The sequence below is a fragment of the Lutra lutra genome, chromosome 10 (genome assembly GCF_902655055.1).
Source record: "Lutra lutra chromosome 10, mLutLut1.2, whole genome shotgun sequence".
Lineage (NCBI taxonomy): Eukaryota > Metazoa > Chordata > Mammalia > Carnivora > Mustelidae > Lutra > Lutra lutra.
In genome coordinates, this window is record NC_062287.1 from 95,369,067 (window position 1) to 95,382,589 (window position 13,523).

General features: G+C 58.8%; 1 protein-coding gene across 1 annotated transcript in view; it reads right to left on the reverse strand.

Moving 5' to 3' along the window:
- Positions 1-2,723: 2,723 nt before the first annotated feature.
- ALX4 (ALX homeobox 4) overlaps positions 2,724-13,523 on the reverse strand; it is a 40,093-nt gene continuing 29,293 nt past the window's right edge. Inside the window, exons 2-4 of the mRNA XM_047692447.1 lie at positions 12,150-12,460; positions 5,933-6,061; positions 2,724-3,549 (exon numbers count right to left, since the gene is read on the reverse strand). Of these exons, the coding sequence (XP_047548403.1) occupies positions 3,220-3,549; positions 5,933-6,061; positions 12,150-12,460 (770 nt within the window). The 3' untranslated portion in view covers positions 2,724-3,219. The remainder of the gene's footprint in view (positions 3,550-5,932; positions 6,062-12,149; positions 12,461-13,523) is intronic.

Genomic DNA, 13,523 nt, shown 5'->3' on the forward strand with positions numbered 1-13,523 from the left:
TCTTCGAACCCACCCTGCCACCTTGCTTACCCGAGCTGGAGGCGCGGTAGCGAGAGCCGAGAATCAAGTATAGTTGAAAGGATTCAAGAAAGGTTACGAAGTCCGTGTCCCGCCAGTGCCATCGAGGACGGGGGGGACAAGCCTCGCCGTGTGCCCCCAGAGCCCGCTTCTCTCTCACCCTCCGGGAGCTGAGAGGGCTGCTGAGGGCGGTAGCAGCACCTTCGTGTCAAGCCCCGGCTGCCTGGGCCTGTTCCCAGGGGGGCCCAGACGCCCCTCTCAGCGTTGAGGAGGCCACCTTGGGCTCGCATCTCTGGCTCTGTGAGACCTGAGGCCCGGAGCCAAAGGGAAGCCTCACCCCTGCAGCTTATGTGCTTCGCGGTGACCCCCAGAGCCGGCTGGCGCTCCTCTGTGCCCACCTGCCTGAGCCCTCGCGCCCGAGGAAGCCAGCCAGCCAGTCCCCGAGGGTCCCCCCAAGCTCGCGGAGTCCTGTCAGGGGCCGCCGCGGGGCCGCCTCCTGCCCTGGGATGTCTGGGCCTCGCCGCCCACTGGGAAAGCAGCAGAGGGAAGGCTGAGGAGAGGGAGGACGGCCAGCAGGGAGCGGAGAGGCTGCGGGAGGCCGCGCCACCCCCTGCAGGCTAAGGCCACGCGTGTGCCCTGCTCCCCGGGACAGTCACCCCCCACTTGGCCCTCCCCCTCCACGGCCAGGACCTTCTCCTCTCCGTTGGGAAGGGAGCACACTAAGTAGAGGGTCTTTATGTCCCTCCCAGCTCCAGGTCCTATGATTCTCAGAGCGTTGGGCCGGCCCTGGGGTCCTGGGGCAGGGAGCTACCTGTGGGGAGGTGAACAGGCACATTTCACATGGACATTTTAATCATAAATACTTGGCTGTGTGGGTGGGAAGGGCAGCCAGAACCACAGGGCTTCCCCTCTATTAGAGGCTTTTTCTTCTTGAGCTTTTTGGTTGAAATTTGTCTGACTTTGGTCTAGCCCAGCCAGAAAGCAGTCAGATAGAAGGATTGAGCACCAGGGGTCCCTTCCAGAAGAATCTGCCTAGAGCCCCCTCTCCTCCTCCTCTGAGGATCTCTCAGTTCTCCATCGCTCTGTGTGGATCCCCTCCTGGGTGAGAACATGGTATGACAAGGGTTCCTCCCTTGTCCTTGCCAGCCACCAGAGCCCTTAAGGGAAAGACAGGGAATGATTCCCAGCCTTAAGTGTTTCTCCCTTTCCCTTCCTAGATTTGGGGAGCCTGAGTTATTTCAGTGAACCTCAGAACTGGAAAAGGCTCCCTAAGAGTCATTCCAATATCCTCAGCTATATGGATCATTTAAAACCAGCATTTAACTTCATGTCCAAGATCGCTTCTAGAAGATCAGTGTTAGGGCTATGGTTCGCAAAGAGGTCTGACTCTTACCAAGGGAGGCCAAAACCAGATCCTTCCCCAGGCCTGTTTCCACGGCAGATGAGAGCACAAGGCAGAGGTGGGGACCGTGATGCCTTTTAAGCCTCGAGCAGCTCAAGGGGAGAGGATCTCACCCTCCACCCAAGCCAAGAGGCTGTCCTGTGTACAGGCCCTCAAGCCCACTGGACTTAACCCTCCTCCCGGACAGGATCAAAGTAGAAGGTAGGAAAGGTGAGCACTTGTCCCCAGGGGCTACTCACTGGAGGGGCCTCTTGGGCTCTAAAGGGTGGCCCCAGAGGACAGGGACTGGGTACCACAAACTTAGATGATAGCTGAATCTGGTACCAAAACTCGAGCTGCTCGTCTCCAGTCAGGCAGGTGTGGAGTTTCCTCCCCAGAAGGAAGCACCTTCCTGCAGGTAGGGACACGGCTTCTGGACGGCATCCTGCCCCCCACATCCAGGACAGAGCAAGTGACCCAGAGGAGAGGCGCCCACCAGCCCTTCTAGAGACTGGTGAGAGGGAGGGGCTGAGATTTCGGATTCCCTAGGGACGAAGTACAAGAGCAGGCCCTCTCTGGCCTCGCCTGGTAGAACATGGGGTCCCCACCCACTGTGGGGGACTCTGGGCAGGTAGGGTGCCGCTCCAGGGATGGCTGACAGGGGACAGGCAGCCTGAGGCAGTGTGGGGACCGAGAGGCTGAGCATGAGCACACATCCTTTAGCTAATTCCGCACGCTGCTCTCGACCCCTTCTGCCAACATGACTCCAGGCCCTACTCTGTGTTCCGAGGTATAAGTCCTTCCACGCCAGGACACTGCTCAGCAGCCCTGGCAAGCGACCAGAATGGGTGGGGGAAGGGACAGGCGTCTCCAGGTCCTCCAGGAGGGGCCTGGTGGGCTAGAAAACAAAGCTGCCTAGACCTGCCCTCTGGAACAGTCATCCTGCGGGTTGTGGGGCATCGGGCGGTCAGGAGAGCGGATGTGAGTGCCTGAGCCCCTGTCCCTTCCCGGACACCTCCTTGCAGCTCTTCCTCTCTCTAGAAGCTTTTCTCCTTCCAGCACCGTGGGTACTGTGGGTGGTCTGGGTCCTCCCCTCGCAGTGTTCACTGAGATCCCGAGTCTGCCCCCTCCGGGGCTCTCCACGCTCCCAGACGCCAACACTGCTGGATGCCAGCAGGATCCTTCAGCTCCTCTCCTGTTCTGTCCAGCCCTTTAGGTGAGTCCAGCACAGCAGACAGCCAGGGTGGGTGGAGGTGAGGTGGGGGTGCCTTGGGCCCAGGGGGTCAGGGCTTTAAGAGGAGAAAGGGGGGTGGGCGCGGCAGGAGGGCGATTCTGCAGGACCCTGAAGAACAGGACTCCGGACTTCAGACAAACTCACTGGCCCAGTGACCAGGGGACCACACGGCTGAGGGAAGGATGGACATGACTGCACGTGGCTATTGCTCGGTCTGGATGGGAACCTAGCCTTGACTCAACCCTCAAATCGGGCAGGGCAGGGGAGCAGGGGTGGGGAGAAAGGGTCTTCAGCTTATAATGGACACAAAGCTGCAAAACTTGGGCACCTGGCTTCCTCCACTGCCCCCGGCCAGGAGCAGGGGCTCGACCTCGGGGCCCAGGCAGGTGGGACCTGCTGCCCCCCCCTCCCAGCGGTCCATGGGGCCTCACACTCGGGGTGGCTGAAAGTGCTGAGGGCCAGGCCCCTGGCCCAGGCCAGGTTCCTAAGAGGACAGTCAAATGGGAGGCTGGGGGCCTGGGAAGCGTGGGCGCGGCCAGTGCCCCGAGGCGGGGGAGGGCGTGGGGACAGGCCGAGAGGTGCCCTGTCATGTGGCCCAGGAGATGGCCGCACTGTGCTCCTTGGCCTTCATGCGCAGGGCTGCGATGCTCGAGGTCTTGCGGTCCGGCTCCCCGTTGAGCTCGTAGCCGTTGAGGCCCGGGCTGAGGCCCGCCGCTCCGAACAGGCCTCCCATGTGTGTCTGGCCCACGTGACTGCCAGCCCCGGAGACGCTCAGGAAGTCGGTGACACCGCTGGCCCCGGAGCCAGGGGGGTGGGTGTGAGGGGACATACAGGCAGGTACCGGGTCACAGGGGACCACACAGGCTGGCACCGGTGAGGCAGCCCCATTGTTGCCGATCCAGGACGGGTTCTGAATCTGGGGAGAGGGAAGGGAGAGCTGTCACAGGCCAGCTGGGGTTAGGGGCAGGCGTGGGGGTGGCAGGCACATGGCGGGGGAGGGGTGCTGCCTCGTACTCCCCCGACGACCTCGCCCTGCTCACAAGCCCATCGTTATGACGAAATCGTGCTTGGGTGTTCACCCGGGAGCCTCTCAAAACCTTGATGGCCATCCGGACCTGGAAGGGCTTGGGTTCTGTGCTTTGGCTCCTCCGCTCCCTGCAGACAGAAGTGGTTTTCGGGACTGAACTTCACACTTGGTCAAGGGTCCAGTCACAGGGCTGCCTTTAGGGCACGGCCAAGCCGCTGAGGGCAGCTCCCACCTCAGCCAGCTGACTTCCGAATTTGAGATGCAGTGGCCGGCTTCGTCTTTCCCTCCATGGCCCCTGGAGGTCAGCGACTGTCCCCCTCCCCTGTGACTCCTCGCCAGGCCTGCGGCATCCCAGGTACCTGAGAAACGGGAGCCAACCTGAACTCAGAGGGCTCTGGTGTTGGGAAGGTGGGCTCCGGGCTGGCAGGCTGTGGCATGGTGGGGGCAGAGCTGGGCGGTGGGGCCTCCTCTCCCCGGTGTCCAGACCAGTGGCTGAGCTTCCAAGTGCTGTGTCCTCAAGGCTCCAGAACTTACTTAGGAAGGAAGGGGCTGCCTCAGGACGTAGTGAGTGTCTGTGCATGAACAAATAGAGCCGGGCCGGGTGCCCACAGGCCAGGGTGTGTGTGTGTGTGTGTGTGTGTGTGTGTGTGCGCGCGCGCGCGCGCGCGCATGTGTGAGAGGTGCTCAGGCAGCACGCGGGGGTGGACTGGAGGCAGATCTGGGCTGCAGGGGGTGGGGACAGGCTGAGTGGGACCAGAGGAGACAAGCCCTCTCAGCCCTCGCGTGGGTTACAGGGAACCCTCAAGCGGCTTCTGCTGGCCTGCTCTCCTTCCTGCCCATGTTTGTAGTCTACTCAGGGAAGGCACTGGAAAGCCGAATGAAGTGGGGAGCTCGGTCCCCAAGTCTCATGGGGCATTGTCATGGCAACAAGAACCACTGGCCCATTGGCCTGACCACATTGCTCCTGGCTGGAGCGATGGGCAATCAGGGGCCTTTCCCTTCCCCTCCGTCAAGAGGTGTGTGATATGTGGTGCTGCAGGTGGGAGGGATGAACCCGCCCTGTCTTGGTCCTCTTCCCCCTGCCCCCCACCCCTGCCTCTGCTCCAGCAGGGAGTTCAGGCAGTGGAAATCCAGACCCAGGAGTCAAGCCAGGGGCCTGTTCTCCCAGGACAGAGAGCAGGAGAGACGAAAGTGTGCAGCAGGAGCTGAGGGCGAGGCCCATGTGTGTGGGGGGGGGAGCACCCCACATTCCTCAGCCTCACCCCAGGCCTGACCCCTGACCCCTGCCACATGAATCCTGGCAGGAGGAGGGGCAGAGCTGGTGGGGGGCGGGGAGGGGCGTCCAGAGGCTGGGTGGGGGATAGCAGGGCTCCAGGACAGTGGGTCTTAAAGGAAACAGGAAGGCCTGCTCCACCGCCACCAGCTCACTGCTGGGTGGGGCCGGGCTTGGAGCTCAAGGCAGAGGCCCTGCTGCCACAGTCACCAAGAGGCCTGAGGGAGGCAACAGTCCCCTCTGCCGGGCAGGCTGTGGGCTGTGATGAGTGCACCCGGCCAGAAAGACATCTCTGCAGATGCCCCAGTGTCAGCCACTGCTCACACTCCTTCTCACCCCTGCATTGCACTGGAGACTCCGCGGCCACTAGAGCGGAGACAGGCTGATAGCAGGGGACAGAGGGGAGGACGGGATGCGACACAGCCGCTGGGAGAGCTGAGGGTGCACAGCGCCCTTTATCTGGCTGTTTAATCCCTGAAGCACTTCTGTGTTGTCTCATTTCGGCCTTTCCACAACCTCACAAAAGAGCTGGGTGGGTACTTTCATCGTGTCCAATTTTCAGAAGAAACTGAGGCTTAGAGCTCGTGGCTTGTCTGAAGTGGGAAAGGTCTGGGGCCGGAGGACAGCCCCACTCAGGACTCAGACCTCCATGTTCACCACAGCCCTGCCTCAAGACCCCCAGCTCTCTGGACTTGGCTGTCCTGGGAGACGCTCCAAGTGTCTCCCACTGGCCTAGAGGCCTTGGTCGGCACCTTGACTCGCTTCCGATGCCCGCAGCAAAAGGGGCAAATGCGGCAGAGGAGAAAGCCACCCTCTCCGTCCCGGCCTGCCCATCCCTAACGCCCAGCCAAGCCCGAGCCAGCACGTGAGGTAGGCAGGAACGGCCCAGGCCTCCCACATTCTGGGGTGAACAGGCCCACGCCTGCGCCCGGCTTGATGAGTCCCATTTGAGGCCCTCCTCTGAGATGCCCACTCCCTGAGCCCGGGGCTGGCACTTACCTGGGCATAGTTCTCCGCCCGGGTGAGGAGGGGCAGCTCGTAGGCAGCGGAGAAGTGGGTTCGAACCTGCTGCATCTGTCCGAAACGCTCCCTCTTCCTCCACTTGGCCCTCCGGTTCTGGAACCAGACCTACAGGACAGAGAGGTTGTTCTGGGGCTCAGGCAGTACCTGTCATTCCCTGGAGCCCCGCACCTGTTTCAGAGCCAGGTCTGGGCCGTGCGGCTGCAGGGAAGGATCTGCCTCAGCCTTCTGCCTCAAAGCTCACAATCTAGAATAATCCGTGCTGAGAGTCAGGAAGGCAAGCTTACCCCCAACAACCCACAGTGTGATCTTGAGCCAGACTCTATCATTCCGAGCTGCAGAATCCAGAGCGGGCAAGTGTCACACCCATGCGTCATGTCACTGGTCCTCCTCCGGGTCATCTAACCAACCCCAGCCCAGCATGGCCTGACCTGCCTCAGGACACGGACTCCTGAGGGGAACCTGACCAAAGGTGTGACAGCTCCTCTAGAAAATCTTTCTCTAGACGCTCATACACACGTACACAGACACACACACAGTCTGGCCATAATTTTCCACCAGCTCTGTGGTTCCTTGGGGCCTGTCCAGTGGCCCAGAACCCGCATTCCTACCTAGCTAAAGCCTCTCTGCTGCCTTCATGTTGGAAAGTGTCCCCACTCAGGCCCCCTGTGCTGAAGGTCCTGTGGAGAACAGGGGTTCAGCTGGGCAGCAGAGGCCGTCAGGGATGGCTTCGTGAAGGAGAGGCCTGGGGCTGTGTCCTAGGGTAGACACAGCAGGACAGGCTCAGGAGGCCCGAGGAGGCCATGCTGCCCAGCTGGCAGGCGGCGGGAGAGAGAGACCCGTGGACGCAGAGGTTAGACTGTGGAGGTCCTTGATGCCCAGCCAAGCGGCTGGATCTTGGTGTGGTCCCTAAAGGTGGCCACTTCGAGGTCTCATGCAGAGGGTGGCCTGACTCCGAGGAGGAGTGAAAACCCACCTGTCCCTGAGCAGGGGCTGGTGGGGTGTTGGCTGGGGTGGGGCCTTGGTGGGGAGGGTGGTCTCTGATGGCTGGGGGTGGGGCTGTTGGGCCCTTTGCAGGAGCACTTCCGACGGGCTGAGAGCTTTTCCAGGCTTCATGGGCAAGAGCTCGGCTTGGGGCCTGCTAGCCCTGCCCCGAGACTTGGGATCTGGGGCGGCAGAGGTGGGAGAGGGTGTGAGGAGGGGAGGGATCAGCTTCCAGACCCCAGAAGGCTTCAGGTTGAGTCAAAGGCAGGCCTCGGAGATGCCCAGAGGGAGGTTTCTGTCAGCGGGACAGGATGTGTCCCTGCCAACAGCCTCAGGCACAAGTGGGCACACCCCAACGGCCCCCCACAGGCAGCCCGCTGGCAGCCTTGCTGAGGGCACCAAGGACGTCCTCAGAGGAGGGAGAAAGAGCTGGGCCGGAGGCGGGAGGGCTCCCTCACAGCAGCCCAGAGCTGCTCAGCCCGTCCTGGCTTCTAGCGTAGCTGCGCCACCAAGCGCCCATGCCCGCACGGGCTTTGTCGCTGGCCTCAGTTTCTGCATCTGGAAAATGGGGCCAATATCTGTACTAATGTCCTCACAGCAGTGGCGCCTCACAGGACAGCAGGTGAGAGCTGAGAAATGCTGTCAGGGAGTTCTGAAGAGTACTTGGCTCTTGGTTATTTATAGCTCCTGACCTTTCTTGCTGTCTTTTGCTAAAAGAAAAAGAAGCTGGGGTGTGCATGACTCATGGGAGTGTGGGGAGGGTGGGGGCAGGGAGTGAGTGTGAGGCTGCACCTCGGTTTCCCTCTCTGGTCCCAAGGATGCATGTGTGTGTGCACAAGTGTCACACACACACACACACACACACACACACACACACACACACGGGCTGGCATTGCTTTGAGGGCCATCCTGCCTCCCTATCTTGAGGCTGGTGTAGGAGATGCATCAGCCCCTGCTCCAGAGCCTCCTGGGCCCCTTTGCCTCTGGGGCTCCTGGGGTCCAGGCCCAGGCCTCCCGCTGAGAGCCAAGGGCAGATCAGGTCTCCTCTCTGTGCCGCTGAAACGGGATCCCCCTTTATCAGTGGCCTGGAATGGGGGGCGGGGGCCAGGATGAGAGAATGAATCAGAGGAGCTTGTTTTCATTTCATGTTTAATTTCCTGCAGGCTTAGCTCCGTCTTTCCGCTCCTTCCTCAGCCTCCCAGGGTTTGCTGGGGGGGAAGCCAGGGGGAGGGGAGAAGCCCACTGGAGGCATCAAGATATATGGCTCCATTCTTTCTTGGGGGCTGGGGGGGAAAAGGTGAGGAAAAGTGTCCGTGGCCGCCACTGGGTGGGGGGGTGTTGCCGGGAGTGGCAGGTGGAGGGGTGCCAGTGGAGGTATCTGGCAGGTTCTGGACAGGCTGGGGGGCACTGCACGGGGAGGGGGGCAGCCGGTCCCAGAAGAGGGAGGAGGAGCAGAGTGGGGAGAGATGGAATGTGGGGGCTGGAGTGAGCGTGGGGGAGTGGCAGTGGGGGTGCTGGGTTATCTGGGAAGACAGCTGAGGAGCAGGGGAGCACCGGCAGAGATGGTGCTGTCTTTGGGATGGGAGTGGAGGAGGGCCGGGCCCAGGGATGTACGGGAGGGTTAAAGACCCAGAGACTTCGGGAGGTGGGAGGCAAGGTTGAGGGGCCACAGAAACACCCAAGCCCTCCCCCCTTGCCTGCAGGCCTAGGCCCTGTTCCTGTACAGGGCTGGGACTCTTCTGCTGAACAAGCCCCGGGGCTCTGCAGCCTCAAGCCTCAAGGCCCCCAGCTTGGGTGGTGGCCGGGCATCCTCAGGACCCCTCTGAGCTCACGGTGGAGGGCCTGGAGATTAGGCGTGGCCATCCTTCCAGCTCTGGCTCCTGGAGCCTGGCGCTCTGAGAGCTCTTCACAGATGCTCTCTCAGGGCTCTGCGGCCCCAGCCTGTCTCCACAGGACAGCCCTAGGGCAGAGAGGGGACCACGAGGTCCAGCCTTCCAGTCTGCATGTCGCGCCCCAGGACCACCCCGCTCCCGGCCCACCCTGGCCTGGGCCTGCTCAGCACAGGCTTCTCCCCAAGTAACCAACCGTCTTGGCGGGGGCCTCAGTAACCGCAGCCCATCTGGGGCCAGGGCGGGGTGGCCCAGGGCGGGGAGGCCTCTGTCTTATTGTCTTCAGACACCAGCTGCGGAGATCGGAATCCCAGACAGCAGAGAGAGGCCCCTGCAGCCCCTGGAGCAGGGCCAAACCCCAAGCTTCTTCTCAGGAAAGGTCCATCTTGGAGCCGCCCACCCCCCTCCCTGTCCCCAGCGCCACTCTACGCCAGGCACCTGGCTTCCCACCAGCTGAGTAAGGGCCCTGAACAAACCCAGCAGCGGCAGGCGGGGGGTTCTACTGCCACTCCCCCCAAACCTCAGGGCACTGCCAGGCTCGAGCCAGAGGTCTGACGCACATGGAAGTCCCACCCACCCTGCTGCCTTTATACAAAGAAAAGTCTCAGAACAATATGGCCCATGTCCTGGCAGAGCCAACTAAAGTAAAAGAAACATGGGCTGGAGCTCAGGAGTCTTGGATTCTAGTCTCAGCGCTGCCACTGAGTCACTCTTCAGGAGTCACCTGACCACAGGTGATCACGTCCCACCTGTGGGCCTCTTCCTACTTATTATCAAACCAGAGGACCAGATCGATGATCCTTTCCAGCACTAATGTTCTATATTCCTATGCTCCTCCCCTTAGATGAGAAGATATGCAACACATCAGCATTTCCCTTTCTGCCTTGGCTTGCCAGGAAGCTCAGGGTTGAAATTTGTGCTCAGTGGCAACCGTGATTCTTAGCCTCGATGTCTGACCTAATTACCTGATGACACTGTTCTTGTTTTTAGGTGACATTAATAAATCTGTAATTGTAGCTGCCTCGACTCTCTTTTGAAAGTAGGCATAAATGGATGTGTGTGCACACGCAGAGGAACACTCGGCTTTAGCCGTGTGATGGCACCTGAAAAATGTTCTCTATGGTCCAGTGTCATTTCCATGGTTTGTCCTAGAAGAGCCGTCCTTCTTTTGTTGCTAAATGAATTCAACTCTCGGGTGCTCCCATCCACTTGTAAGGAACACGTGCGCACGCGCACACACACACACACACACCGTGCAGAGAGTGGACCAGTCAAACCCACACCAACAAGGTACCCACAGGAACGTCCCATAACTGGCCTCCCCCTTCTCCACCGGCTCCTTCAGTTCCTCCCAATCCATGGGCTGGGCTGAGGCCAGGTTCTGGAGTTCCTGTCCAGACTCTGAGGCCCGTGAGGTCTCATGGCAGTCTATCCTGATGCAAATAAGAGAGTTGGTGTGTGACACTTCTGGAATGACAGGACAGCCTCAGATGCCCTGCCTTCCTTCCCCAACCATTCGCCAGGCGCTGGATAGGAACAAGACAGGCAGCCAGACCCTGGGAACTTGTGGCCAAACAACCCGACTCTTCAGTCTGGGTACCCGCAATTTCTGGATGGCTGCATAGTTATGGTGACGGCTGGTCCTTTCTCATATGATCCATTCTGAATGAAATCATTTCTGGACAATGTCACAGATGCTCAGCCTTGTTACGCAGAGCATGGCTGGGACTGAGGAACCTTTTACCAATGCCCTAGGAACGCTCTGCTGAAGGTTCCTTAGTGAACTGAGGCAGCAGGGGGCGCCCTTGGGGCCTGCAGATAACGGAAGACTCTGTCTTGCCCTGAGCCCACTTCTGCGCTGAGCCTAGCCCAGCTGAGCTGCTGCTTTAAAACAAAACAAAAAAATAAACAACAAAAAAACAAGAACTGTTTTTTGCTGTCAAGCCATTGACTTCCTCAGCCCATTGGAGGGGGAAAAAAACCGCTATGTGACAACACTGCATTTGCTATTTCTAACATGCTCTGGGGTAGAAAAGTAGACTGAGCGTGACATTTATTTGTGTGAAGCTGAAGCCTGAGCTTTAGTGCATGGATTTTGTCTCCTGTGCTTTGGGTACTTAGAGGTCTTTGTTTCCTCTCTGCTTCTTTTCCTGCTGTAACTTCATGTGAGGAGGGAGGACACACCTCTCTAGACAAAGGAGGTCCACCAGTCTACAAATAGTTATTTTTTGCCCTCACTGCTCTGAGTTCAGCCTTCTCTAATTGGTAGGAATACAGTGATGAACAATCAGACAGTACCTGTTCTCAAGGAACTCACATTATAGTGACAGGAGACAAACATAAAATAATTTAAGCCAGTCATAAATTCTATAAAGCAGAAGAAAAAACAGGACAATGTGGTTGAAGGCGACCTGATTTGCTTGTCTTATGTTGATTTGGGATGAGTTGGGTTGTTTTGAATGTGTTGGTCTGGGTTGTGTTGTGTTGGGTTGGGTTCTGTTGGGTTGTGCTGAACCATGTCAGGTAGGGTTGACTGTGGTATTTGGGTTGTGTTGGGTTGTGTTGAGTTGGCTGTGTTGATTTGGGTTATGTTGTGTTGGGTTGGGTCTTGTTGCATTGTGTTAAGCTGTGCTGTTTGGGTTGTGTTGGGCTGTGTTGGTCTGGGTTGTGTTGCGTTGGGTTGGGTTCTATTGGGTTTTGTTGAGCATGTTGGGTTGGGTTGACTGTTGTTTGGCTTTTGTTGGGTTGTGTTGGATTGGCTGTGTTGGTTTGGGTTATGTTGTGTTGGGTTGGGTTGGGTTAGGTGTTTTGGTGGCTGGATGGTGTGAGGGGGCTACTGCTTTAGCTACTGTGGTCAGGAAGACTTCACAAAGGAGGTATATTGATTTGGGAGTCAAAAGATGGAGGAGGAGGCAGCCGTCCTGGGCAGAAAGAAGAGCCTGGTTGTTCTCTGTTTCTGCCCGTTGGACTGCTATAGATGTTTTTAGGTTTATCCTCTTCCCTTCCTAAGAGATAGGCCTTCAAAGGCAGAGCCCAGTCATCTTCTCCTTTGTGAAATGGCCTGGACACTCACACCACACAGAGCCCAGAAATACGGCTAACGGTCTTCTGTACCTGCTCCTGCCAGAGCAAGAAGGCTGATATTCAGGTGGAAAACAGCAGACTTCCCTGTGTGGAGCAGGGGTGTAAGGGACAGGCTGTCCTTGGACTGGGGTAAAGAAAGCCCTGGTGTGGTTGAGGGACAGTCGGGTGGTCCCAGCTTTGGCCACCAGCCGGGGTGCAAGCCCTGCTTTCCCAATCTCTCCCCAGGAGCCCTCACTGACCTGCACGCGGGCCTCGGTGAGGTCTGTCCTCATGGCCAGCTGCTCCCGGGCATACACGTCAGGGTAGTGGGTCTTCTGGAAGACCTTCTCCAGCTCCTCCAGCTGGTAGCTAGTGAAGGTCGTTCGGTTCCTCCGCTTCTTGCCCTTGTTGCTCTCAGAATCGGCCTTCTCCAGCGGGCTGGGGAGGTCGGTACTGGCCCGGTCCTGGGGCCCCTTCACTCCAGCCTCCTTCACACTGAGGTAGCTGCTGTCCATCCCCACGGTGTCAGAGTCAGGCGGCAACTCTGGCTCACCCAGGGAGCTCTCTTTGGCTGAGGGGCAAGAAACAAGGTCAGAAACCAATGACCGAACCAAGCAAGAGAGGAGGGAGGGACAGGGAGAGCCCTCCCCTGCCACTCCCCTGTCAGTGTCACACTGGATGCAAGGGTAGGAGTTCCTGGTTCTAATCCTGACTTGCCATTAACATGCCGTGTGACCTTGGGCAAGTCTGTTTCCCTCTCTGAACCACTTTGCCATCATCTCAGAATGGACCTTTTTTAGCATCAACATTATATGACCCTGGAACAGCCAATCTGATCTCTTGGACCTTTAATCCCTGCTCCCACCGACTCTGGGCTCCTCCATTTAGAAGGACCCCCTTTGCCAGAACTTCTGCTTTGGGCCTGGGGAATGCTGACCCAGTGCCTCAGACCACCAGGGGAATGGAGAGCTAATTCAGCAGCCCATGTCTGGCCCAACAGGGCAGGGAAGGGGCAGGGAGGAGGCCAGTGTCGAGGCAGACAGGAATGCCCTTCCTAACCAGGCCTGGTCCTGTCTGGGCTCAGTAGAAGTTGTGGAGAAGAATCCCCAGCCCGAAGAATCCAGCATGAGGGGTCACGCCTTCGTCCTTCACTGGTTTCACCTACTGTCCACGCAGGGTCCTGCCTGCTTGAGGCTAGTGGCGCATTTACTAGGGAAGCTGGGTGGGCACCTGCATTCTCAAGATGCTGACGTGTGTGCCCCACTAGAGTCACACTAAGCTCAGAGCTGGGCCCCCAGCCACCCCATCTGCCAGGATGGGGCTCTACTGGGTGATTTGTAGATGTCCAGAGCTGGGCAGGACTAGTAGCCCTATGGAGGTCAGGGATGAGGTGGTAGAGGCCAGCTGGTGGGGAGTGGGGAAGGGAGTAACTAGTCCACATCCAAATGGCCCAGTTAGCACCCTGGGCAGAGACGCTTGCCTCAGAGTGAAGGTTAGAGTGTGGACTCCGGAGCCTATGGAGAGTACGACTCCCACATGCACCTCGCTCCAGCTGTGAACTTGGGACAGTTCACTTAACCTCTTTGTGCCTCAGTTTACCCCTCTGTAAAATAGGGATGAAGATACTTGTAGGC